This window comes from Saccopteryx leptura, chromosome 1 (genome assembly GCF_036850995.1).
Source record: "Saccopteryx leptura isolate mSacLep1 chromosome 1, mSacLep1_pri_phased_curated, whole genome shotgun sequence".
Lineage (NCBI taxonomy): Eukaryota > Metazoa > Chordata > Mammalia > Chiroptera > Emballonuridae > Saccopteryx > Saccopteryx leptura.
Window position 1 is genome coordinate 140,183,215 of NC_089503.1, and position 26,469 is coordinate 140,209,683.

The 26,469-nt window shown below is 37.9% G+C and overlaps 1 protein-coding gene and 1 pseudogene across 1 annotated transcript; one reads left to right on the plus strand and one right to left on the minus strand.

Moving 5' to 3' along the window:
• The first annotated feature begins 36 nt into the window (after positions 1 to 36).
• PPWD1 (peptidylprolyl isomerase domain and WD repeat containing 1) lies at positions 37 to 25,493 on the plus strand. Its single transcript, XM_066375963.1, has 11 exons — positions 37 to 235; positions 3,693 to 3,795; positions 7,620 to 7,720; positions 7,853 to 7,973; positions 9,840 to 10,287; positions 14,889 to 15,079; positions 15,910 to 16,099; positions 20,442 to 20,623; positions 21,936 to 22,017; positions 23,329 to 23,511; positions 25,245 to 25,493. The coding sequence occupies exons 1-11, from the start codon at positions 46 to 48 to the stop codon at positions 25,386 to 25,388; spliced, it is 1,935 nt and encodes a 644-aa protein (XP_066232060.1). The 5' UTR covers positions 37 to 45; the 3' UTR covers positions 25,389 to 25,493.
• Positions 6,156 to 7,478, minus strand: LOC136389729 (glyceraldehyde-3-phosphate dehydrogenase-like; annotated as a pseudogene).
• Positions 25,494 to 26,469: the final 976 nt, after the last annotated feature.

Sequence of the window (26,469 nt, forward strand, 5' to 3'; positions counted from 1 at the left end):
TTGTCCAGCTGTGTGTGTCGCGCCTTTCCTGACGATTCGGACAACATGGCCGCGGAAAGTGGTAGTGATTCCCAGTTAAGGAGAAGAAGGCGCCGGGATTCGGAGGGACCAGAAAAAGCGGAACTCAAGGAAAGAGAGCTGGCATTGGCACTGGCCCAAGAGAACGAAGGGGATAATGAAGAGCGCTGGGTTGGGCCGTTACCGGTAGAGGCAACATTGGCCAAGAAGAGGAAAGGTAGTTACAGAGATAGGCACAGGGAGAGTTGGAATACTGCGAGCCCCGAGTGGGAGAGTCAAAGCCGGAACCGAAAAAGGATGGTGTGTTTGTGGCCTTTTGCGCCCTCAGGACAGAGGCTCATCTTCTAACTCCTAGCCACTGGGTCCTTGTACGTGCTCGAAGTAGTGATTTGGGCGAAGTACAGAGTCTTTTTGATGATAATATCAAACCAAACACTATTAATGACTGACTTGTTATAATAGATGCTAATACTTATTTATACCAATCCATACTGTGTTCTTGGCACGACTCATTTAATCCCAGAGCTGCCATAAGTGGTTGGAATTTGTAACTTCGTTTAGTAGATGTGGAAGGGTTCTCTTTGAGGCTGTTAGTTCAGGAGTGGTGTTAGTGTGTTGGAACGCGGGGCGGGGGTGAGGGGACAGCGGCACTTATTTAGAATCGTGAAGTGTATATAAAGGTAGTGTCACCCCTGACACTTCCACTAGTGCGTTTTCTGACCAGGAAATGTAAGTTTACTGGGTCACCCATTTTCATCTAAAACACAAGGTCTGTGGTTTTCAAACCGTCCTCCTTACATAACCATGCTGTGAAGCATTTTGCCACTAACTTCGAATAGTGATAAAATTTTATCCAATGCAGTAAATAAAGGGAAATGTTTTTCTTAAACGTGTAAAACTATTAAAATGTGATCTTTTAACAATTCAAATCTTACTTTGTCACTCTCCCCATATAACTCTTCAGTGATTTTTCTCATTATTTTCAAAACAAAGCCCAAACTCCCAATGATGGCATAAAAGGCTTTTAATAATATGATCTCTCCTTGTCTAATTGACATGTTGCTGTACTTTCCTAACCCCTTGTCGTTTCTCCTCTGTGATCTGGCCATACTAAAACACTTGAGAACGGGCCATACTCTTTCTCCACTGTATGACTTGGGGTATCTTGGTGTCTTGCTACCTGGAATATTTACCTCTAGTCCTTTCACTTCGCTTTTTTGTTGTTGTTGTTCAACCTTTAGCACTCAGCTCAGCTATCACCACCTCTGGGAAGCCTGTGACTTCTCCAATCTGGGTTGGGTTTCTAAAGTGCATTGCTAATAACTGAGATAATGTTTATCATGCTGAATTTACAGGTAGCCTTCAAATTTTATGTATCTGAATTTTGAAAAAGCTACCTTTTGTAACCTTGTATATCGACACCCTTAAAATGCATTACCTTTTGTACTGCAAAGTCTTCCTGATAAATGTTTTCATAACTTTTTCTTTTTTTGTACTTGCTTCATTCTGAAATTTATATTCAAAATGTAATTGTTTCTCTCTACTGCTAAGACGTAAACATGTAAGAGCAAGTTTTGCTCCATTGCTTTGCGTATAGCAAGTACTCAATAAGTATTTATTGAATGAATGAATATGCTCTTATTTATCTATTAAATTAAAATATTCTTTAAAAAAATATTCTTTTTTATGGAAATAAGTGGGGGGGATGGTAAAATCCAAAAATATCAAAGTGCTGATGTTAGTGGAAGAAGACAAAGATCCTGGAAACATAATACAATTGAGACAGATATGGAATTTATTAGGTGTGAAAAATCTTCACCCTTAATTAGATGCATGTTGTATTTAAGGCAGTCAATAGTGTATTCAGTTTGGAAAAAAACTTGAAATTTTGAAACATGTATGAAATGTTTAAAAAAAGAAGATTTTTGTCTAAAAGAATAGGGTTTAGTAATATATGTACCTTTCTAGAAACGGAACAGTTTCCTTTAACATATTCTTTGGATGCTGGACTTTTGAATACATTTTTAGAAAGACATAAGTGATTATATGATACTACATTTAATTAAACCGGTATATTCTCAAGGAGAGAAACTATGTTACTCTTCTTTATGCCCATGTGCCTTGGAACCTATTTTGTTTTCAATATTTGTTCAACAAGTGAATTAACCAACAGCAAAAGGAATGTATCTCATATAGGATTAAATTTAACTGTGTATTCAGAAAAAACAAAATAACAATATTAAAAAGATAGAGCTAGACTTCTCGCGTGTGTAAAAGAAATACCAAAGTAGACAGTCTAGGATTGGTACAGAGGCTCCAAAGGTACGTAGGCTGTTTCCAGCTTTGTGCCCTAGCATCACTAGGTGATGGCCCTCATCTTTGTCTTTAGTGGTTATTGGAATTACAAAACTCATATTCTCGTTCTAAGACTGTAGGACTGAGGAGGGGAAGAAAGGCACACCTTTTTAAAAAGACTTTTTGACTGTCACACATTTCTACTCTTATCTCATTGGTGCAAGGTTACACCTGACTGCAGGAGGTGAGAAAAGTCATCTTATAGCTGGATATCATTGTGTTCATATAAAAATGGGGATTCTGTTACTAAAAAATGATGGGGAAAGTAGTTCATCAGGCAGAGCTTTGAGTCTGCTATACAATAGCTATAAAAACTTCAAAGAGAGAGAGAGAGAGAGACGGTGTGTGTGTGGTTGTGTATGTGAGATCTGTGCACAGAGTCCATGTTAATCTCTGAATTGTTTCCATTTTAGTATATGTTCTGCCAAAGCAGCAATGAAATAGCTCATTTGATTTAGCAACATTTTTCCCTGGCCAGGTAGCTCATTTGGAGCATCATCCCTATGCACCAAGGTTGGGGGTTCCATCCCCGGCCAGGGCACATACAGGAATCAATCAATGAATGCATCAGGTGGAACAAATCGATGTTTCTCTCTCTCTCCCTTTCTCTCCAAAAGTTAATCATTAAAAAAATTAATTTAGCAACTTTTTATGGGAGTGTTTGGATAAATAAAATGATTGTTGGATTATTTTATTTGGTACATGTATAATGTCGTTTTTACTAGTAAAATTGTCTATAACTCAGTATTTCCTCACATTACCACTCCTACAAATGATTTGCCCTTGAAAAGTGCTTCAGAAACACTCAACTGGATATTCTCTAGATTTTTCTCAACTCTAAAAAACCCAATGTCAATGACTTCAAAGAGGATTAGTGCCTTAAAGATAAACTGAGATAGCTTATTGATGGCTACTGGCTTCTTACTACTTATTTAAAGTGCACTAATTATTGGATCTAGATGATTAGAAAGATGGTTGTGATATTTTTGTGAAGTTTTTTAAGGTTTTTGGTTTGGTTTTGAATGGAACCTTCATATTATGTCAGCCATTCAGTTCCTAAGTTATGAGGACTGTTAAGCATCTATATAACACATGAGAGCTTGTTGTGACTAACTAAATAATAGTGCTATTCAGTACTGTGCAGTAATTAAAATTACAACTGATATAAGACACTTTCTATTTTTATACATAGGATAGACAAATCAAAGAAAATCTAGCTGAAAATACAAAATAGAATTTAGAAAACTTTAAATACAGGTAATACAAAATAATATTTAATTCTAGTTTTTAAAAAGAATTTTTTTCTCTTTTTCCCTCAGTTCTAGAGTTTGAAAGAGTCTATCTCGATAACCTCCCCAGTGCATCCATGTACGAGCGCAGCTACATGCATCGAGATGTTATCACCCATGTGGTGTGCACCAAGTAAGCCTATCAATCTCTTAGAATTCTTTACCAAGAAGATTTTTTTTTAATGCTTCAATTCTAACATGAACTTATAGAAGTAACTTTAGGATATTATGGATTTCTATTTAATTCCATAGGTTCTGTGATTAAGTTAAAGACCTACATGTATTTTCCTATAATGCATTCTCTAAGACAGAACTTTTTAGTTTGTGTGTATGTCTTTTGGAAATAAATGCAAAAGGGAGAAGAAGCCCAGGTAGTGTCTGAGCTTTCCAGAAAAAGAGCATGTTAGTTAATATGGGAGTAATTGGTAGCTGACCTCTCAGTACTAATGGAGAAATGATGAGAACTCAGATACCTGAAAATGTCACAGGAACTCCAAAATAAATGAGTAGGGATTTGGGGAGGGATAATCGTAACAATAATATTCTATTGAATGTTAGGGGGATACGGGGAGGGGGGATGCAATCAGGGCAACACTAGAATCTATGTAAACACAATAAATTAAATAAAAATAATATTCTACTGAACGTTAAGCTCATATTATGTCTAGTATTATTCTAAAGTTTTTTCATAAAGTATATCATTTTACTTAACAATCTGATGAAGTAGTAATGTAATCTACATTTTATATGTAGGGAAACAGGTTTAGAGAAGCTAAATGACACATGAGATTGGTGAAATAAAGTGCAAGGGCTAAGTCCCAGAGAGTTTTTATTCCTTATATGTATTTTGAACCTGTAATCTGGAAAGTAACCTCAGATTTATTTATTTATTTAAAGACCACTTTGACTGTTGTGAGATTAGTGGATTTAAAAAGGGTCAGAATGGATACAGTGAGAGCTTTTAGGAGACTAGCATAGAAATGTTGCTGAGATACGATAGTGGCTTGGATGATATTGGCGGTGAGAATGAAAAGAAGCAGATGGAGGCCCTGGCCACTTGGCCCAGTGATTGAGCGTCAGCCAGGCATGTGGATGTCCCAGGTTCAATTTCTGATCAGGGAACATAGAAGAAGCAACCATCTGCTTCTTCACCCTTCCTTCTTCCTATCTCTCTCTTCCCCTTGGGCAGCCAAGGCTCCACTGGAGCAAGTTGACCCAGGTGCTGAGGCTCCATTTCCTCACCTCAGGTGCTGAAATGGCTCTGGTTTGAGGGGCAGAGCATCGCCCCCTAGTGGGCTTGCCAGGTGGATTCTAGTCGGGCATATACAGGAGTCTGTCTCTGTCTCCCCACTTCTCACTTAAGAAAATAATACAAAAAAAAAAGAAGTAGATGAATTACCTTCCTCTTGGATCTCTTACAAACAATTTAAGATATATGTAAATTTAATTAATTAAAATATCTTAATATATTTAATTTATAGGATAATTCTGACCAAACATTAGCACTTTTATTAGTCCTAAGTTGTCAGTGTATAAAGCAGCATATTGGACTAGAATTTCTATCACTCTGTCCTTAACTTTCTTTTTTTTTTTAACAGGCAGCAGGGTGTAATAGAAAAATTATAGGCTTTGAAGTTAAGCAGATATGATACTGAATGCTGCTTTCCAGTTATGGACTTAGGGAAAATACACTTAACATTTTAAAACTATTTCTTAATTTGTTTTTTTTTAAACTATTTCTTAATTTGTAAAATAATGATTAAAAAAGAAAAAAACCCTAATAGAGTTGTAAAGATAAATAAGGTAATGTATGTTTCAATAAATGGGTTTTTTTGGTTTTTTTACTTTTTCTGAAGTGAGAAGCAGGGAGGCAGGCAGACAGACTCCTGCATGCGCCTGACTGGGACCCACCCGGCATGCCCACCAGGGGGCGATGCTCTGCCCATCTGAGCTGTTGCTCCATTGCAACTAGAGCCATTCTAGCACCTGAGGTGGAGGCCATGGAGCCATCCTCAGTGCCCGGGCCAACTTTGCTCCATTGGAGCCTTGGCTGTGGGAGGGGAGGAGAGAGACAGAGAGGAAGGAGAGGGGGAAGGGTGGAGAAGCAGATGGGCGCTTCTCCTGTGTGCCCTGGCAAGAAATAGAACCCGGGACTTGCACACACTGGGCTGATGCTCTACCGCTATGGTTTCTATTTTTATATACCTACAGGCAAGATAAATCTATAAAATCTTTGTGATTATTTAAACAACCAAAATACCTTGGATAGGATACAAAACAAATATGTTGAATTTTGCTGTATAGGAAGGTAATATGCTAAGATTTAATTATCTATGAACTTCTGAAAAATTGAACACTTTCCCTGTAAAAAGACTGCCTATAGGGTAATTTTAACATTTAAAGACCCTAAGGTCTAATGATTCCTGGTGAGATTTCTTTTCTTTTTTGTTTTTGTATTTTTATTTTTTTAGAGGGTATTCAGTAAACTTTATTGATGGTACATGACAAGGTAGGGCTGCTTCGGCCCCTCCCCTTCTTCAGGGAATCTGGGATGAAAACTGAAGGTCAGGAGATTCTCAGTGTGTTGGGGGATCGCTTTGGGGCAAGGACTCCCCAGCAGCTGAGGGCCTTTTCCTTTTGCTGGGGCTGGTAGTCCTGGGGGCTCTTACTCCTTGGAAGCTATGTGTACCCATAAGGTCCACCACTCTGTTGCTATAGCCAAATTCATTGTCATTCTAGGAAATGAGCTTGACAAAGTGGTCATTGAGGGCAATGCCAGCCCCAGCATCAAAGGTGGAGGAGTGGGTGCCACTGTTCAAGTCGTAGAAGACACTTCAGTATAGCTCAGGATGCCTTTGAGGGGTCCCTCTGATACCTGTTCCAATACCTTCCTGGTGTCATTGTATTTGGTAGCTTTCTTCAGGTGACAGGTCATTTCTACCACCAACACATTGGGGGTGGGGACACAAAAGGCTATACCTGTGAGCCTCCCATTCCACACCAGTAGAAGCAGGGATGATGTTCTGGGCAGCCCCTTGGCCAGCTTCACAGAGGGGTCATCTTTGGTTTTCTGGGTGGCAGTGATGGTGTGGACTTTGGTCAAGAGTCCCCCCACGATGCCAAATTTGTCATGGATGACGTTGGCTAGGGGGACCAAGCAGTTGGTGGTTGGTACAGGAGGCATTACTGACAATCTTGAGGGAGTTATCATACTTGTCATGGTTCATACCCATTACAAACCTGGGGGCATCTGCAGAAGGAGCAGAGATGATGACCCTCTTGGCTCTGCCCTTCAAGGGAGTCCCAGCCTTTTCCAAGGCAGTGAAGACACCAATGGACTGCACAGCACGTTCAGCACCAGCATCACCCCATTTCATGTTGCCGGGATCTCGCTCCTGGAAGATGGAGATGGACTTTCCATTGATGACAGCCTTCCTGTTTTTAGCCTTGACTGTGTTTTTGAGCTTGCCATAGTAGAATCATACTGGAATATGTAGACCATATAGATGAGATCAGTGAAGTGGTCATTTATGGCTGCAATATTCATTTTGCCAGAGTTTGAAGCCGCACTGGTGACCAGTCGCCCAGTACGGCCAAATCCATTCACTCTGACCTTCACCTTTGTGTGTCTCAGGGTTGCAGCTGGCACTTAGCAGGAAGTGCAGCTGTCGAACAGGAGCAGAGAGCTTCTTGACAGTCTTAATGTCAAGTCCTTGCTCAATTCTGAGCCTATGTCTTAAGGTTAAAATTAGTGCAACAGTGACTGTTAAGATATCCAGAAAAGAACTTCAAGATTTGTAATGTTTTGTCTACCATAAAATAATGGCCTGCATAAAGGAAGATTTTTTTGGAAAACCTATTATGAAACAGAGATTCTCAATGAATGATTGCTTTGGGAGTATTGAGTGATTCATAGATTTGTTTTAGAAAATAACTTTCATAATTTTATATGTGCAGGACAGACTTTATTATTACTGCTAGTCACGATGGACATGTTAAGTTCTGGAAAAAAGTAGAAGAGGGAATTGAATTTGTCAAACATTTTCGCAGTCACCTGGGTAAGAATTTTACTTTTGTTTGGTTCTCTTTTAAACTATACTAAAGTTTCTTTTAAGGGTTTTTTTTTTTTTTAATCATGTGCATTTATTTCATTGCCATTTGATGTTTTCATTTCATTTACTGAAATGTAGGTGTTATTGAGAGTATTGCCATTAGCTCTGAGGGAGCACTCTTCTGTTCTGTGGGTGATGATAAAGCAATGAAGGTGTTTGATGTAGTGAACTTTGACATGATCAATATGCTGAAGCTTGGGTGAGTCTTTTTAAAATTAAATATTTTTAACATAGTCTTTTTAGATACTTTTAACATAGTAAAATAATGTTTAAACTTCACTATTTCATAGGTATTTCTAAACAATATGTTATCATTCCAGTAAAAATATACCTTTGGATTTCAGTTGGGAAATAGTGAATCCTTGTTATGATGCTATTTGGAGGCTTCTGCTGTGGTTTTTGTCATTAATCAGCATAGAAATTTCCCAACAGCATCATAGCAAGAATTCATTATATCCATTTAGTACTGCTTAATAACAAGGATCTATCATGTCTAGTTTCCTCGTACTGAGAATTAACTTCCTTGTTGTGCTTATTTGAGTAATGTGGTATTGTGTATAAAACTAATGCACATTTTTGGAATTGAAGTTCTTTATTGGTGATTTTAAACTTTGAAGAATCAATATATATTGGTACCCCAACTTTGTGGTTAAACTTCACAATAATGAGACTAATACTTTGTTTTAATCAGGTCTTTTAAGGTAACATACTGAATTTATATTCACCTAAATGAATGTCAGTTTGAAAGTTGTAGCATTGTCAGAAACAGTTTTGAGACTTTTCTTGGTCTACTCAGACTGTCATGCAAAAGACCATAGACTGGGTGGATTAAACAACAGAAATTTATTTTCTGCCACTCCTAGTGGCTGGAAAGTCCAAGATCAAGGTTCCAGCAGGGTTTGGTTTCTGGTGTGTATTCTCCTCTGTTTCATAATGTCTCCTTATCGGGAAAAAGGGATGGAATGAGGAGTGATATCTCCCTCTTCTTCTTAGAAGGCCACAGGGATATGGCGATAGGGTCCCACCTATCCCCATCTCATCTTAGTTGCCTCCTAAAGACCCAATGGCCAGATACGATCACTTTGGGGGTAGTGCTTCCTCGTACAAATTGGGATGTGGGGATAGAGAAGAACTGCAGTTCGGTACAGGGCAGGACTTCTTTTGGAATTTCTTACAAAACCGGTTAGGAGCTACTAAAGGAAATCAGTCTCGTTATTTATGATGAGAACTAACTTTTTGACTACAAATAGAAATACCTGTTGATCATCTGTCTTATTCCTCAGCTGTGTTTTCCCACACATTAGCTATTTTTAATAATCAAATCTGTTCATAAATGTTCAACATTTGCTATTTTAGAAGATATTAAAATAATTTTTTTAGGCTTTAATAGAAATTCTAAAAAAAAGAGTCCTAAAAATGTTTGGAGCCTCAGCACTATCATTGGAATAACTTAACTTCTCAGACTGATTACTTGGAAGAAACAGCACTTATTTGAGTGTATAAGTGTAGTATATTGATTAAATCTGTCCCAGTTTTTTTATACTCTGGTCAAAGCTTAGAGTTTTAAGATCAGTTATCAATAATGAGAGTGTGATAAAAACATGATTTTCTTTTGAGCATAGTCATAACTAAAACATTTTTATCTTTATTGTTTCAAGAATGGATTTAGAACATATACTATTTAGGAGTAACCTATTTAAGAGTAAGTTATACATAGACTGAGACATAGAAATCCAAAAAGCAATGCCCCAGAACATTGTAAGTCCCAGGTCTAATTAGGTTTTCTTATCTACCCAAGAGAAGTAAATGGTCTGCTATATGCAATTCTCTTCTTGTAGATAGATAGATCTTTAGAAGTTATTATCAATGCACGGATGAGGTCAGAAAGAGAAAAATTAGTAACTGTTCTTAGTATTCCTCCCCATTCTGTATCTCTCTGCCTTGTTTGAGCAAGGAATCTGAAACTAGCTAAATCACTGGCCTGAAAATTTTTTGGTGGTGATGGTAGGAAGGGATAGTACTTCTGTGTTGACCTATTGTTCCTCTCAATTCTTTATTACTTCAGCTATTTTCCTGGACAATGTGAGTGGATCTATTGCCCAGGGGATGCCATATCTTCAGTTGCTGCTTCTGAGAAGAGCACAGGAAAAATTTTTATTTATGATGGTCGAGGAGATAACCAACCACTTCATGTTTTTGACAAACTCCATACGTCACCTCTTACCCAGATACGGCTAAACCCAGTCTACAAAGCAGTCGTGTCTTCTGACAAATCTGGAATGATTGAATACTGGACTGGGCCTCCTCATGAATATAAATTCCCCAAAAATGTGAACTGGGAATATAAAACCGACACAGATTTATATGAATTTGCCAAATGCAAAACTTATCCAACCAGCATATGTTTTTCACCTGATGGGAAGAAAATAGCTACAATTGGTTCTGATCGAAAAGTTAGAATTTTCAGGTTTTTAACTGGAAAACTTATGAGAATCTTTGATGAATCACTAAGTGTAAGTGCAATTTAAATGTAGTATTTTACTGTTCTGAAAATGTCTTTGTTCTAATCTATTTCTTTAAAAGGTATTTTTTCTGGATATAGACTTTTAGATTGATAGTTATTTTCTCTTGGCACATTTTAGATAATATTCAATGTCTGCTGTCTTACATTGTTCTTCAAAACTCTCTTCCTCTTCCTTGAGCCAGTGATCCTTCTACTATGTATCTGTTTTGTTTTGTTTACAAGCTCATTCTCTTTAAGATTCTCAAAACTCAGTCTAGGCCCTCTCTTCCCATTCTGTTCACTTCTTTTTGTCTGAATATTTACAAATTTATTTCCCCAGCTTTCTATTATGAACAGACCTGGTACTCTCTTTTTTCCTCCATTTTCATAAATGGCACCAATATTCATTACTTGCACAAGCCAGAAATTTAAGTCATCCTTAACCCTATTTTCTTTTTTTTAAAGTGAGAGGAGGGGAGATGGTGAGACAGACTCCTGCAGGCACCCTGACCGGGATCCACTGGCAACCCATCTGGGGCTGATGCTCAAATCAACCAAGCTGTCCTCAGCTCCTGGGGCCAATGCTTAAACTAGTCGAGCCACTGGCTGCAGGAGGGGAAGAAGGAGAGAAGGAGAGAAGTAGGGGAAGAGAAGCAGATGGTCACTTTTCTTGTGTGCCCTTGACCAGGAATTGAACCTGCAATGTCCATACACTGGTCTGACACTCTAGCCACTGAGCCAACCAGCTGGGGCCAACTCTATTTTTATATCCCTCTATTTATCATGAGTCCTGACAATCTTACTTTCTAAATATACTGTAGATTCAATTTTTTCCTTTAGCATACCTGTCACTACCCTAGTTCATGATCTTTTGCCTGGCTTATTTTATTATTTTTTTTTACGGGTTTTTTTTTGTTTTTGTTTTTTTTTATTATTATTCATTTTAGAAAGAAGAGAGAGAGAGAGAAGGGGGGAGGAGCAGGAAGCATCAACTCCCATATGTGCCTTGACCAGGCAAGCCCAGGGTTTTGAACTGGCGACCTCAGCATTTCCAGGTCGATGCTTTATCCACTGCGCCACCACAGGTCAGGCCCTTTTGCCTGGCTTATTACATGGCCTACTGCTTGTATCTATTCTGGCTTCCTCCTAATCTGTTATTCATGCTACATACAGAGTAATATTTTAAAAGCACGTATCTGATCATGTCATCCCTTGAATCATTCAGTGGCTTCCTGTTCTTAGGATCAAGACCAAAATAATGTCCTGCCATGTTGTGGTACCTGCCTACCATTATAGCCTAGTATAAATCACCTTTCTCTCTGCCTCTTTTTTTTGACAGACAGACCAGAAGGGAGAGAGATGAGAAGTATCAGTTCTTTGTTGTAGCACCTTAGTTGTTCATTGATTGCTTTCTCATATGTGCCTTGACTGGGGGCTACAGCAGACCAAGTAACCCCTTGCTCAAGCCAGCGACCCTGGGCTCAAGCCAGTGACCTTTGGGCTCAAGCTAGCAACCATGGGGTCATGTCTGCAATCCCATGCTCAAGCCAGCAACCCTGTGCTTAAGCTGGTAAGCCCGTGCTCAAGCCAATGAGCCTACACTCAGGCTGGTGACCTCAGGGTTTCGAACCTGGGTCTTCCACATCTCAGTCCGATGCTCTGTCTACTGTGCCACCACCTGGTCAGGCCTCTGTGCCTCTTATTATAGCCAGTCAGGTCTTGCTTCAGTTTCTTGAACATTCTGTTCCTTCTGCCTGGAGTGACCCCTCCATTTCTTCCATTGCTAGTTGAACTTAATTTTAAATCTTAATTAAAGGGTCACTTGCTCTAGGGGTTTTTCAATCTAGGATAACTTTTTTAATATGACTGTATACCACTCTATTTTCTTCCAAAGAATTTGGTCTGGTCTTATTTGATTAATGTGTATCAACCCTCCAGTAGACTAAACTCTATGCAGTCTATGGTCCTGTCTCCGTTTTGGCTCATGGTTGTATCTCCAGCACTAAAAATAGTACCTGACACATAATTACTACTAACAAGAATGTGTTTGAGCATATTGTTGCAGAATAAGAGTTTATCCATGGAAAATTAACTAGTTTTTGTGGAAACTTGGGTCTCATCAACTTTTCATCAAGTGGTTCCCTAATGTTAATGAATGTTGAATCTTCTAAGAGTCTGGGTTGAACCTTTGTAGCAATATTATTTATTATATGTGTTAATTCCACAGTCTTGGTAGTGACCAATTTACATTATCCTTGCATTAAATGCTCTTCAAAAATTCTATGGCTCTAATTAGTGACACTTTTGTTTGGTGGTGGATTATCTGCCTGAAGTAATATGAATTCAGGCAGATGTGAAGTTCTGTTTGCTAATCAAATCATCCTAGTGACTCATAGCTTTCCACTGTGCTTTGTGGTCTTTTTCTTAAATGCTGGCTGGTAACTAGATATTAGTTACAAAATTCAGTGTAATTTTAAAACTCTTTGACAATTTACAGCTCTTCTAAGATTCCTTAGGACAAGAAATATTCAAATCCTACTCTCTGGATATAAATCTCTTAATGTACATATTTTGAGCTGTTCAGTCCACTCTGTTTCATTGTTGCCTTCAACATTTGTTGAAGTGATAGAGCTAAATTGTTAAGAGCTAATGAGAAAGTTTGGGGGGAAAAAAGAAAAAAAAGGCAAATATCCATTAAAGTAGTGAAAATGCTAGTGACTATTAAATGACTGGAACTTCACAGTTCCATGTTATAGGGCGAAGTTTCTAATGAGTTAAGAGCCCTAGTTTAACGGACAAAAATTTTCCTTGGATGGTGCGAAGTATCACTGCATATGGCCATATAGTTGTGTATCATGGAGGCCCTGCTATTAAGGCTAAAATTCTGTAGAAAGATTCTGACGTGCTTAACAGGTTGGATTAACATTTATAAAATACTTACATGTAGGCAGATGGCCAGCTACAAACTTTTAGCCTTGAAACTGAATCCTCTCTCTAGCAAAAATAATCAGGGGCCCTTGCTATAAAAATGTAGTCCAGCGTCCAGGCTGTTTCTGACACATGAATATAAACCAAAAACATATCAGTCTCAGAGACTGGAGAAAAGAAACCAATGATCAGGCTTTTTAGAAAGTTCCCTAGCACACATACCTCCTTTTGGTTTTTGGAGTATGTTGTTCTTTCTGCATCCCAGTCCGATGCTCTATCCACTGCGCCACCGCCGGGTCAGGCTGTTGTTCTTTCTATATATAAAAAATGGGAGATTTCCAGTTAACACAGATTAAAAAAAAATAGATGGGACATATCTGCCTTATTTCATCTGCAATGGAGAACTACTTCTGAATTGTTTAATGCCTTCAGTGTCTGGAAAACAAAGTAAAGGACAATCATATCTTTTTGGAGGCTTATAGTACAGTAATAATTGGGTATAACCCTTTTTTATTTTTTTAAGAGTTTATTTATTGATTTTTAGAGAGAGAGGGAGAGAGAAAGGGGGGAAGAGCAGGAAGCATCAACTCATAGAAGTTGTTTCTCATACGCCCTTTGACTGGGCTAGCCTGGGGTTTCAAATCAGTGACCTCAGCATTCCAGGTTGACACTTTATCCACTGTGCCACCACAGGCCAGGCATAACCCTTGTTTTTTTAAAATTGTGTATTAGACTGCACGATTTGGGCCTGCAGATGCCCTGTGTCAGCCATATGTGGTTGGCATATTTAATAAATCTCCTCCTCTAATAAAACTCTTCAAAATTAAAAAATAAAATAAAATAAAATTGTGTATTAACTATCTAAAAAAAAGTAAACCAAATTTCCAAACTAAAATGCACCATGAAAATATTCATCTATCCTATATCATATTTACTTAATGATAATCTAACTGTAATTGTACTCCATGTTAAACAACTTGAAACATTTTCTGAAATATCATGAAATAGTTATACATTAGTGAAATAGTAAGTTTATTCATTCAACAAAAATTCAGTGCTTATTACTTCAGGCCCCGTGATCCTTATATAAGGCCCTCATAGTCTGTATAGCTATATCGTCCAATATAGTAGACACTAGCCACATGTAGCTCTTGAGCACTTGAATATAGCCAGTTCAAATTGAGATCAACTGAAAGTATATAATACAAAGACTTAATATGTATAAGAAAAAAAAAGTAATTTTATCTCAATTTTATTAAACTACTTAATGTTTAAATATTAATGTTAGATATATTGGGTTGAATAAAACATTATTAATCTCACCTTTTTTTTTTACTTTGTTTAATGTAGCTACTTGAAAATTTTAAATTATGTAATTTGCCTTATATTTCTACTAGAAAGTGCTAGCCTATAGCTTATAAAAGACAGCAGAAATATTGTAGTTTCTATAGAGAAAACAGTAATTATATTGACTAACTGGTCTGTTTTTGTTTAATTAGGAGACTCAGCTAAATATTTTTTATGGTTGAATATACTTTTTATTTCAGCCTTAGTGTTTAAAATCTTCCTTAAGAGATATAGAAGCATGCAAACTGTTAGTTGCTCTTAATGTGTACTCTGCTTCTATTTAAATTCTCCTTTTATTATATAACTTTTTTTGTTAATAAATGGTTTCTTTCCTAGATGTTTACTGAACTACAGCAGATGAGGCAACAGCTACCAGACATGGAATTTGGCCGACGAATGGCTGTAGAACGTGAGTTGGAGAAGGTGGATGCAGTGAGATTAATTAATATAGTTTTTGATGAAACAGGACACTTTGTGCTATATGGAACAATGCTGGGCATTAAAGTTATAAACGTGGAAACAAACCGGTAAGCTTTAATCTGATGTATGTTTTTTTAAAAACACATTTATTGGGGGCCATTTCCTCCTTCAGGGAAACAGTGGGAGTTTTGTTTGTTCCAAGACAAGTGGAATGGTCCCAAACGTCTAAACTTAACCAAATGTTTTGACTGGATTTTTCTGTGGTCTTTCTGTTGTTTATACTCTTATGTAAAAAGTTTCCACTCATGTTTGTAAAAGAAATGGAAAGAAGATATGCATAGTTTCAAGTTTTCTGTTTTTTTTTAACAAGTTATAGTCTGTCTTTTGCTTATTGATTTAAATTAGGCTGGTTCATGTTAAATGTTGCCAAATATTTTAACCACAGAATTCGGCATTACATCCTGCTAGACATAAAATCAGAAGTTAAAATGCATGAAACCACAATAAGCCTTTTGTGCAAACAGTCCATTTGGTCTTAGTACAGAATAGCTACAATCAGATACTATCTCTGAAGGTAAATAAAAAGAACTTAAAATATATTTTATGGAGAAAAAAATCTTGTGCTGTACATTCTCACATTTTAACAAATTTATATTTAGTTCTTGACAATATAAAATCTTTGAAGGTTTGCAGATAGATTAAAATAATAGGGATAGATTAAAACTGTACGAATGATTATTTTTTTAACCTCAATATTATAGGCACCTACTAATTTTAAGTAACTTTTGGGGGGGATAAAGAAACACTTTTGAAAAACCTTTTACTAGTTATTTTGTTCAACGATAAAGGATAGCTGATTCCAAGCTTTTATCTGTTAAGTTGTTATAATTGGGAGTTAATTCCAATAATTTTTTTTTATATAAAACGTATTTTCCAGGTGTGTGCGGATCCTAGGCAAGCAAGAAAATATTAGGGTGATGCAATTGGCTTTGTTCCAGGGAATTGCTAAAAAACATCGTGCTGCAGCTACTATAGAAATGAAAGCTTCTGAAAACCCTGTTCTTCAGAATATTCAAGCTGACCCAACAATAGTCTGTACGTCTTTCAAAAAGAATAGATTTTATATGGTATGTGGAAGTACTAAGAGATGGGCCTTAATGTTTCTTCCAATTTGGTAGGAGTTCTATTTTCTTAGCTTGTGCTTTCAACTGAAGAGAATGTTGGCAATAATAGCAGACTTCTGAACACCAGAATACCATCTTATAACATTAATATTGTAGAATTTTTAACTAGGACTTAAGTATTTCTGTGCTGTTTTATATTCTGTTTTGAAAATTTTTAACCTGGCTTCTACAACTATTTGTGTTGTCTAAGACAGTAGGAAGTGGTTTATGGTAATAATTGAATCCAAAATAGTCTTCACTATGGAGTTTTAAAAATTCTTCTGTGTTCCCCAGCATCTCCACCAAAAAAAAAAAAAAAAATTCTTGTTTTTACTATTTACAGTTTTTACTCTTGAACATAATTTATCTCCTCTGAACTTGCATTTTCTTCTCTAAACACATTTTTAACCATTTCCACTGAAATGTTGCTCCCTTAGAGTTGTATATTCCTGAGGAATTTTTTTTTCCCTAAAGATTCAAAGTACTTTGTATGTTAATTAAAACTAGGCTTGGCCCTGGCCGGTTGGCTCAGCGGTAGAGCGTCGGCCTAGCGTGCGGAGGACCCGGGTTCGATTCCCGGCCAGGGCACACAGGAGAAGCGCCCATTTGCTTCTCCACCCCTTCGCCGCACTTTCCTCTCTGTCTCTCTCTTCCCCTCCTGCAGCCAAGGCTCCATTGGAGCAAAGATGGCCCGGGCGCTGGGGATGGCTCTGTGGCCTCTGCCCCAGGCACTAGAGTGGCTCTGGTCGCAATATGGCGACGCCCAGGATGGGCAGAGCATAGCCCCCTGGTGGGCAGAGCGTCGCCCCATGGTGGGCGTGCCGGGTGGATTCCGGTCGGGCGCATGCGGGAGTCTGTCTGACTGTCTCTCCCCATTTCCAGCTTCAGAAAAATGAAAAAAAAAAAAAAAAAAAAAAACTAGGCTTGCCTGACCTGTGGTGGCGCAGTGGATAAAGCGTCGACCTGGAATGCTGAGGTCGCCAGTTCGAAAGCCTGGGCTTTCCTGGTCAAGGCACATATGGGAGTTGATGCTTCCTGCTCCTCCCACCTTCTCTCTCTCTCTCTCTTTCTCCTCTCTCTCCCTCTCTGTCTCTCTCTCCTCTCTAAAAATGAATAAATAAATAAAAAAATTTTTAAAACTAGGCTTGCCCGACCTGCAAGCACAGTGGTTAAAGCGTCGACCTGGGACGCTGAGGTTGCCGGTTCAAAACCCTGGGCTTCCCTGGTCAAGGCACATATGGGAGTTGATGCTTTCTGCTCCTCCCCCCTTCTCTTTCTCTCTCTCTGTCCCCTCTCTCTAAATGAATAAATAAAATAATTAATTAAAAAAATAAAAAAACTGGGCTCAAAATCAAACTACTAAACTATCTAGTAGAGTTGTCCAGAAAATTCTAAAGTATAGAGACCTCTGCCCTTTCATTCTGTGCTTCCCATTGCAGTCAGAGACTTTGTGAGACCCAAATGTGATTACAGCATGTCTTCTAATATTGTCATTTTGTTATAATGTCGATGAGAACAAAAAGTCGATTCCTGGCCTGGCTGGAACTGCTGTCAGTGGAGTTTGCATATTCTCCCCCATGTCTGTATGAGTTTTCTTTGTGTACTCCTGCTTCCTCCCACATCCCAATGTGCATGTTAGATTAACTGCAGGTCTGAATGGCCCCAGTCTGAGTGTGGGTGTGAGGGCGCCTGCAATGGAACAGTGTCCTGTGCAGGGTGGATTCCTGCACTGAGCTACGAGAATAGGCTTCAGCCACCCGTAATGCTGAACTGGAATAGGGGGTTGGAAAACGATTATCGTACTGACTCTTATTAATCTTTCTTTAACATATGTATAGCTCATATTTATTTCAGTATTTTAATTTCAGTGTTTAATATTAGAAGCGTTTTGGGTTTTTATTTAGAAGTTTGGTGATGTTTTTGTGATCATAAGTAATGGCATAGGAACTTACCTCATTTATATCAATTAGCCTGTGGTAAAATTGGTTTTGCTATATATTGTTTCGATTAAAGTTGCAGTTTCCAATAACCTATAGATAAATGACCTTCAGTGAGGACTTACTGCATTTCTCTTCCTAACTCTCCAGCTATCTACATTGGCTGGCCCTCCTACCTTATTCTTCATTTTTAGTTCATTTGCTATTGCTACACTGACCATACTGAACTTGATCTCATTTGTAATAAATTGAGTATTATTTTTTTGCATCTAAGCATTTGTATAGGCTATTTCTTCTGCCAGCTACACATACCTTCCCCAACTCCTACACATACTTCAGAGCTCAGCCTGGAAGACTTCTTTGACACCAAGTCTGGATTAGGTATGAATTGTGAGTGTCACACTTTTTAGAATAATTTGCAGGCATTTTTTTGGTTGCTGACACTGTCACCTTCTCCTCCTGGTAATATAAAACCTATAAATATAGGCATTATGTTTTCTTCACTGTTGAATCCACAAAGTTTGGAAAAGCATCTGGTCCATTATAGTATACTCATTTATTTATCTGGCATATTTATTATAAGCAGCTGTGATGCTAGTATTTGATAAATGTAGGAGATAGCAGCTTCCCTACCCCAACCAAGCTTTTAACCTAGAACGGGTACATTCTTTTTAGTGTATGTGCTGCTGAAGCGAGCACATGGGTACATTTCTTTTAAGGTGACCATTTTTCTTGTATCTTTTAAAGTCATTGCTAAAAATTTATTGATATATGTTAAAGGAAAAAGATTGATTGTTTTTACCTGTAATTTAACTGTTTTGAAGGTAAAAATTAATTACAAGAGAGAATTGATATACATTAGAAACATAATTTTTTTTTTTTTTTTTTTTTTTTTAGTGAGAGAGAGGGAGAGGGATGAGAGGCATCAACTCGTAGTTGTATCACTTTAGTTGTTCATTGATTGCATCTCATACGTGCCTTGACCAGGGGGCTCTAGCAGAGCCAGTAACCCCTTGCTCAAGCCAGTGGCCTTTCAGTTCAAGCTAACGACCAGGAGTCATGTCTGTGATCACACACTCAAGCTAGCAACCCTACGTTCAAGCTAGAGAGCCTGCGCTCAAGGCAGCAGCCTCAAAGTTTCAAACCTGGGTCCTCATTGTCCCAGTTCAATGCTCTATCTCTATGCCACCACCAGTCAAGGCTCATTCAAGTTTATTAGATGTACTAAAGCAAAATTAAAATGAGATAGGTACACTTCTATTCCTTTTTTCAAATCAAATATGAAATAAAAGTAAAATTTTACAAAACTAGAACTTAGTAGTTTTGTATGTGAGCTAAATTAACATAATTATTTAAAAATTCATATAAATAGTACAATAGACATGCTGTTCCTCTGAAAACTGGAGAATAAGATGTGAAGGCAATCACAGGCTAGCTTAGTTTGTTATCTGGAACCTATCTAAGTGGACCAAGGTATGCTGTTAGGCAAGACAGGGTCTGGGGCACTGGCTCTACCTTCCAGGAAGTTGTTGGCATCAGATGGAACTTAATTGGGAGGAAAAGATTTCTACTTCCTGAGAGTTAAATAAAAGAAACAGGCCCTGAGAAATTCAGTTTTAACAACTGAACGGTTTTTCTCAATTCTTCTTATACCCAGATCCTGAGATTTCTACTTCACTCAAAATTTGCATTGTTTTCACAAGCTTCAGCATTTAGGTATTTTAGATGGCGTTCTGCAAAAAAAAAAAAAAATCAAAAAAAAAATCAAGGTTCATCTTTGAATCCTCATCCTACTCATAGTAATAACAACCAGTATTAACATGTATATAGTACCCTCTGTACAGTAAGCACTATTCTCTCTAAGCAGTTTACATCTCTCCATTTAATCTTCATGACAGATACCATTTTGAGGTAGTTCTTATTATCTCCATTAATGAATTAGGAAATGTAAGAAATGAATTTACATCCCCAAAGACACATAACAAGTAAATGACAGAGCTGAAATTCAAACCCAGGGATTCTAAAGAGTGAAAAGCAAGCCACAGGTGGCAGGTTAGGACATGCTAGAGGTAAAAGTAGAGCCCTACCTCAGAAAATCTATATCTTTTCAAATGTGTACTCAAAAAATTTCCACCCAAAAGGATATGCAATCCCACTTACAATCATACATCTTCATTATATGGATTATTTTCATAACTGCTTTTTACATCCTTTGATAGGAAGTGATTCCTGGAATAAGGATTTCTTTTTCTGATGTGAATTTATAACTTTCCTCAATTATTTCATTAGAAATGAAATTTTCTTGTTCATAAATTTTAACCAAATGAAAAATTTAATTCATTCATTCACTTTTTATTTTCCTCCTTTAGTTTACCAAACGAGAACCTGAAGATACGAAAAGTGCCGATTCTGACCGAGATGTTTTTAATGAGAAACCTTCTAAAGAAGAAGTCATGGCAGCTACTCAGGCTGAAGGACCCAAGCGAGTTTCAGATAGTGCTATCATCCACACAAGCATGGGAGACATTCATATCAAACTTTTTCCTGTCGAGTATGTACTGTATTTGTCTTAAAACACCAATGTAAATGTGTGTATTTGAAGAAACTATGTAACTTAAAATTTTTGTTATTTTGGCTTAAGGAATTTTGAAGAATTGAAATTTTTGCTAGAGTATCCACCCGGAGACGCCTATTAACTGTTCCACTATAATATGGGGAATTTTTATACGTATGTACCCATACTTAACAAGTTTATAAACTAGGAGGACAAACTATCTTGGCTATAAATGTGCTGTGCTGAATGTAAACTAAACAGTGATATACAAACATGTATTACTGTTATAACTGCACACCCCAACTATAAGATTTGTGGCTTGCTTATTATATTGGCTTTCCTCTTAAAGCAGATCCTTAAGGAGTGGACAGTTATTTTTCCTTCCTGACATTTGCTAGACATCTACTTCTTCTTTCTTAGACCCAGTAGATGGATTTTTAAAAATGAATTCCAATAAAACATATAACCTTCCATTGAAAAAAGCAGAAGTGTATTCTGGATAGTTCAAAAGTTTACAAAATGAGTGTATAGTACCATATAGTAGAGTATCTCTGGCTAGCCTTGATGCAAAACGTGACATCTTTTAAATCACCTATACTTAAAAGTACTTGTGCCATATGTTGGTACTGAACAGAGAACTAGGCAGTTCCAGACTCCTGGACCATATCATTTTAAGTGCTCAGATCCCACTCACCCATTACATCTGTTGCTCCCTGATGTACTTTGTGTTAAGATTCTCTTGATTTTCCCTTCCATTCCCAGGTCTAAGAGCTATTATAGGATAAAGTACCACATCAAATCAGCCTGTGGAATTAGTTAATATTCTTTAGAATGCTTCATGCTGATTATGTCTGATTATCACTTACAGTTGATTAAATTTATGAGCTCTCATTTCAATGAATAAGTCCTTAGTCAGGAATTTGTCACTGTACCATAACATTGTTTTTATGAGAAAATTACCTTTCTCAAGGACTTAACCCCCCATATACAGTGAACAGTATATATTTTAAAGTGCTTTGGTTGTTTTTTAAAACTGCTAAATAACCTTGAAATCTAAATTCTGTCAGACTCAACTATAAGAAACAATCAATCTAAAGATACTACATTAAGCAGTAACAATAGACTACTGTTTATAAGCTCTTTCAACTCTTGTCTAGCAAATGTCAGGAAGGAAAAAGAGTTGTCCTCAAATTAGGTTATAAAAAAAGGACTGTCCTTCTGACACATTCATATTAAAAATAACAGAACTTCAGAGAAACTGTCTTAAGATGCTCTGAATAGATTTTATATTTTTAATATCTCTTACTAGGTGCCCTAAGACAGTGGAAAATTTCTGTGTTCACAGCAGAAATGGTTATTATAATGGGCATACATTTCACCGTATAATTAAGGTAAGTTATGCAAATTTTGACTATAGGAATTGTATGTTATTGCATAACAAGAGGTTTAAACCTAAGGCGTATCATTCTCTCACACTTAGTTTATTAGAAAGGAATAGGGAAAATGGACTATGGAAGCCAAAAGAATCACATCTAGAATCAAGATAGGAATAATAGCATAATTACCTCTTTAGAAACACTGCAGCAATATTTTATCAGCAGCTGAAAACAGGATCATGTAATAAGTAAAGGGTCATGCTGAGAAAAAAACCAACAGCCATGGTAACCTGATCCTTCTGTCTAGATAAGGTCTAGGTCTAGAAAATAAGATTTTAAATAATACAAGAACCAGATGCTACTTAATCTGAGAAAACTACCACCTGAGGAGCACCTGTGAGAACCACCACTAGTACCTGAAGAGCAGCTGGGAGAACCACCACTGGTACCTGAAGAGCAGCCGGGAGAACCACCACTGGTACCTGAAGAGCAGCGGGAGAACCACCACTGGTACCTGAAGAGCAGCGGGAGAACCACCACTGGTACCTGAAGAGCACCCGGGAGAACCACCACTGGTACCTGAAGAGCAGCCGGGAGAACCACCACTGGTACCTGAAGAGCAGAAGGGAGAACCACCACTGGTACCTGAAGAGCACCCGGGAGAACCACCACTGGTACCTGAAGAGCAGCCGGGAGAACCACCACTGGTACCTGAAGGGCAGCCGGGAGAACCACCACTGGTACCTGAAGAGCAGCCGGGAGAACCACCACTGGTACCTGAAGAGCAGCCGGGAGAACCACCACTGGTACCTGAAGAGCAGACTGAATTCTTCCCAGGATTTTGTTGAGCAGCACTCCATAAAACAGATGTAGTTCTGGTTATTGACAGGTCCTGTCAGAAATGGCAGGAGGAAAAGTCAAATCTCAGGTTTCTGGAGGAATCAGTGAAATGAAATCCAGAAAATTCGGACTGTTTAGGGAAAGGGAATAGGGAAGAATGGGACAATTATATAAGACCTAATATACTATACAGATCCTAAAACTTAATTACACTGTTAATGTTTAGTTCGATTATTGGGGAAGATATACATACCTATAAATGAGAACACCTTTACATTTTTGTTTTAAATCAGGTCACAGTTGAGCAGTGGAAATATATCATTTAAGTTAAAATATAACTTACTAAGAGTTTAATAAAATGACTCACAGGGTGACTTAACAGAGCTGAAATTTTACTGATAAATATAAAGCACTCCTGACAAACATAACTCCAAAGCATACATACAGAGAAAAGTATAATATGTTTTTTGTATGCTTTCTGTTAAGGGCTTCATGATTCAGACGGGAGATCCAACAGGTACTGGTATGGGAGGAGAAAGCATATGGGGAGGAGAATTTGAAGATGAATTTCATTCAACATTACGACACGACAGACCATATACCCTCAGTATGGCTAATGCTGGATCAAATACTAATGGATCTCAGTTTTTCATAACAGTAGTACCAACAGTGAGTATAACAGCATTATCTGTAAGCCAAAGGTTCATATGTTATGACCTAAGAGTAAATTCAGTGGAAAAGAAAGCTGCATGGTTCTCTACCATTATTTATATCTGCCAGGATTTAAAAGTGAAAACAATTTAGATAAGAAAATTTAAAATTATCTAATAAATCAGATTTACTTTACAAAGTAATACTTCTGTAATTTAGGACTCTAGTTTTAGTCAACTTTACCACTGTTACTGTTTTGTGCAGTTCAAAACAAATCGTTTCACCTCTGGTCCTGTTATTTCTCTTTAGAATGGAGGGTTAGAAAATATGAATTCCTGATTTTAAGACATTTTTTCCCCCACTTTTTTTTTTTTTTTTTTTTTTTTTTTACAGAGGGCAGAGATAGACAGGGACAGACAGGAACGGAGAGAGATGAGAAGCATTAATCATTAGTTTTTTGTTGAGCGTTGTGACTTCTTAGTTGTTCATTGGTTGCTTTCTCATATGTGCCTTGACCGTGGGCCTTCAGCAGACCGAGTAACCCCTTGCTGGAGCCAGTGACCTTGGGTCCAAGCTGGTGAGCTTTTTGCTCAAGCCAGATGAGCCCGCGCTCAAGCTGGCGGCCTCGGGGTCTCGAACCTGGGTCCTTCCGCATCCCAGTCCAACGCTCTATCCACTGTGCCACCACCAGGTCAGGCTCCCCATGTTTTTATGTCTCTGAAATTAAAATGCAACCCACAATAGCATTGTAGGTTTGCCATAGAGTATACGACTATCTACAATAGCTCTACTGCCCTACAGGTCCACGTAATAATAAAAATTACACGCTTTGTTTTTTGGAGTTAAACACTAAGCAGTAGATGGAAAATATTTAGAACTACTATCTGACAGGCATAGTTTTTTATAATACAATACTTCTAATATCTTTATAATCTAGTTTTAAATAATAGATGATGACGGCCCTGGCTGGTTGGCTCAGTGGTAGAGCGTCGGCCTGGCGTGCAGGAGTCCCGGGTTCGATTCCCGGCCAGGGCACACAGGAGAAGCGCCCATCTGCTTCTCCACCCCTCCCCCTCTCCTTCCTCTCTGTCTCTCTCTTCCCCTCCCGCAGCCGAGGCTCCATGGGAGCAAAGATGGCCCGGGCGCTGGGGATGGCTCTATGGCCTCTGTCTCAGGCGCTAGAGTGGCTCTGGTTGCAACAGAGCGTCGCCCCCTGGTGGGCGTGCCGGGTGGATCCCGGTCGGGCGCATGCGGGAGTCTGTCTGACTGTCTCCCCGTTTCCAGCTTCAGAAAAATACAAAAAAAAAAAAAAAAAATAGATGAAACAAACATAACTAACTTGCCAAAGGTCAGGTAAGTAGTAGATTGATGAGTGCTTATGTCTCTAATGCCAAAGCACATATGCTCGAACTATTCCAAATTGCTTCTTAATTGAGCAGGTAGGAATCCTTAAGAGAACTTTGAAAGCCATAGCCATAGTTATTTAAACTCTACAAAGAAGCTGGCCTTTAGCAAACATATCCCAGCTCCCTTTGGTCTGCAGATATTTAAACATGATATGTACTATGCTTTTAAATTTTTTCTTAGAAACATGCAAATCACTTTTAAAATCTGCTAAGTGAAATTATTATAAATCTCTTTAATTACATAGAAAAGTAAAGCATACATTTAAATTGTTTAATTTGCTGACCCAGAGGGTGTGAATTAAGAAACCTTGTTTACCAAGATTTTCCATTTGTCCTCCAACACAGCCTTGGCTTGATAATAAGCACACGGTATTTGGAAGAGTGACTAAAGGAATGGAAGTTGTACAAAGGATCTCCAATGTCAAAGTCAATCCCAAAACAGATAAGCCCTATGAGGATGTCAGCATCATAAATATTACTGTCAAGTAAAGTAAGATGTCTCATTGTATGTGCAAATAAAAATATAGAGTAAACAGGATTATTTTACATTGAAAATCTTCTAAGACTTGAATATACAAATGATGTTTTAAGCACTGCAGTATTCTATTTTTATATTTTTCATTAAAGAGCATCTTTTTAAAACTGACTTTTTCTTCTCATCTGGGAGGTGAAAATTGAAATGGACTAAACTCAGGAAGTAGCACTCCTTATATGGAATTTCTCATGAGACTCAAAACCATAGTAAATAATGAGTGGTATGCATTTGAGTCTTAGCTTTTTAAAACATGCCAGCTCATCTGCAATCCTATGTTTCTTTTGATCCATGGAGATAGGATCTGGTTGTATATACTATTCCCCCCCTCTTTTTTTTATAAGTGAGAGGAGGGGAGATAGACTCCCACATGTGCTCTGACTGGGTTCCACCCAGAAACCCCAGTGTGGGGCTGATGCTTGAATCAACTGAGCTACCCTCAGTGCCCAGGGCCAGTGCTCAATCAAGCCACTGGCTGTGGGAAGGGAAGAGAAAAAGAGGAAGAGGGAGCAGAAGAGAAGCAGATGGTCACTTCTCACATGTGTCCTAAGGATTGAACCAAGGATGTCTGCGCACAGGGCCAATGCTCTATCCACCAATCCAAATGGCCACGCCTACTATTTCCTTTCTAAACATTTGTGTTCCATGTCAACTAGTTTTGTCCTTTGATCATTAAGTCGTAAGTAATGGTGAATAAAACTTCAGTAAATAGGAAGTTCTTTTGATCAAAAGGGTTACTTTAATAATTATTGAATATGAGAATAAATTAATACCTGAGTCCTTGGTTTTATAGACAGATTCATTTACTATTTTTCTCTTTAAACATTTTTTTATGTATTTATTGATTTGAAAGAGATACATTGATTGTTGTTCCACTGATTCATGCATTCATTGGTTGAGTCTTATATGTGTCCAGACCAGGGATCGAATCTGTAACCCTGGCATTTTGGGACAATGCCCTTACCAACCGAGCTACCCAGCCAGGGCTTCATTCCTTTTCTAATGTATCTAAATAATTTTTCTATCCTCAAGTTTATA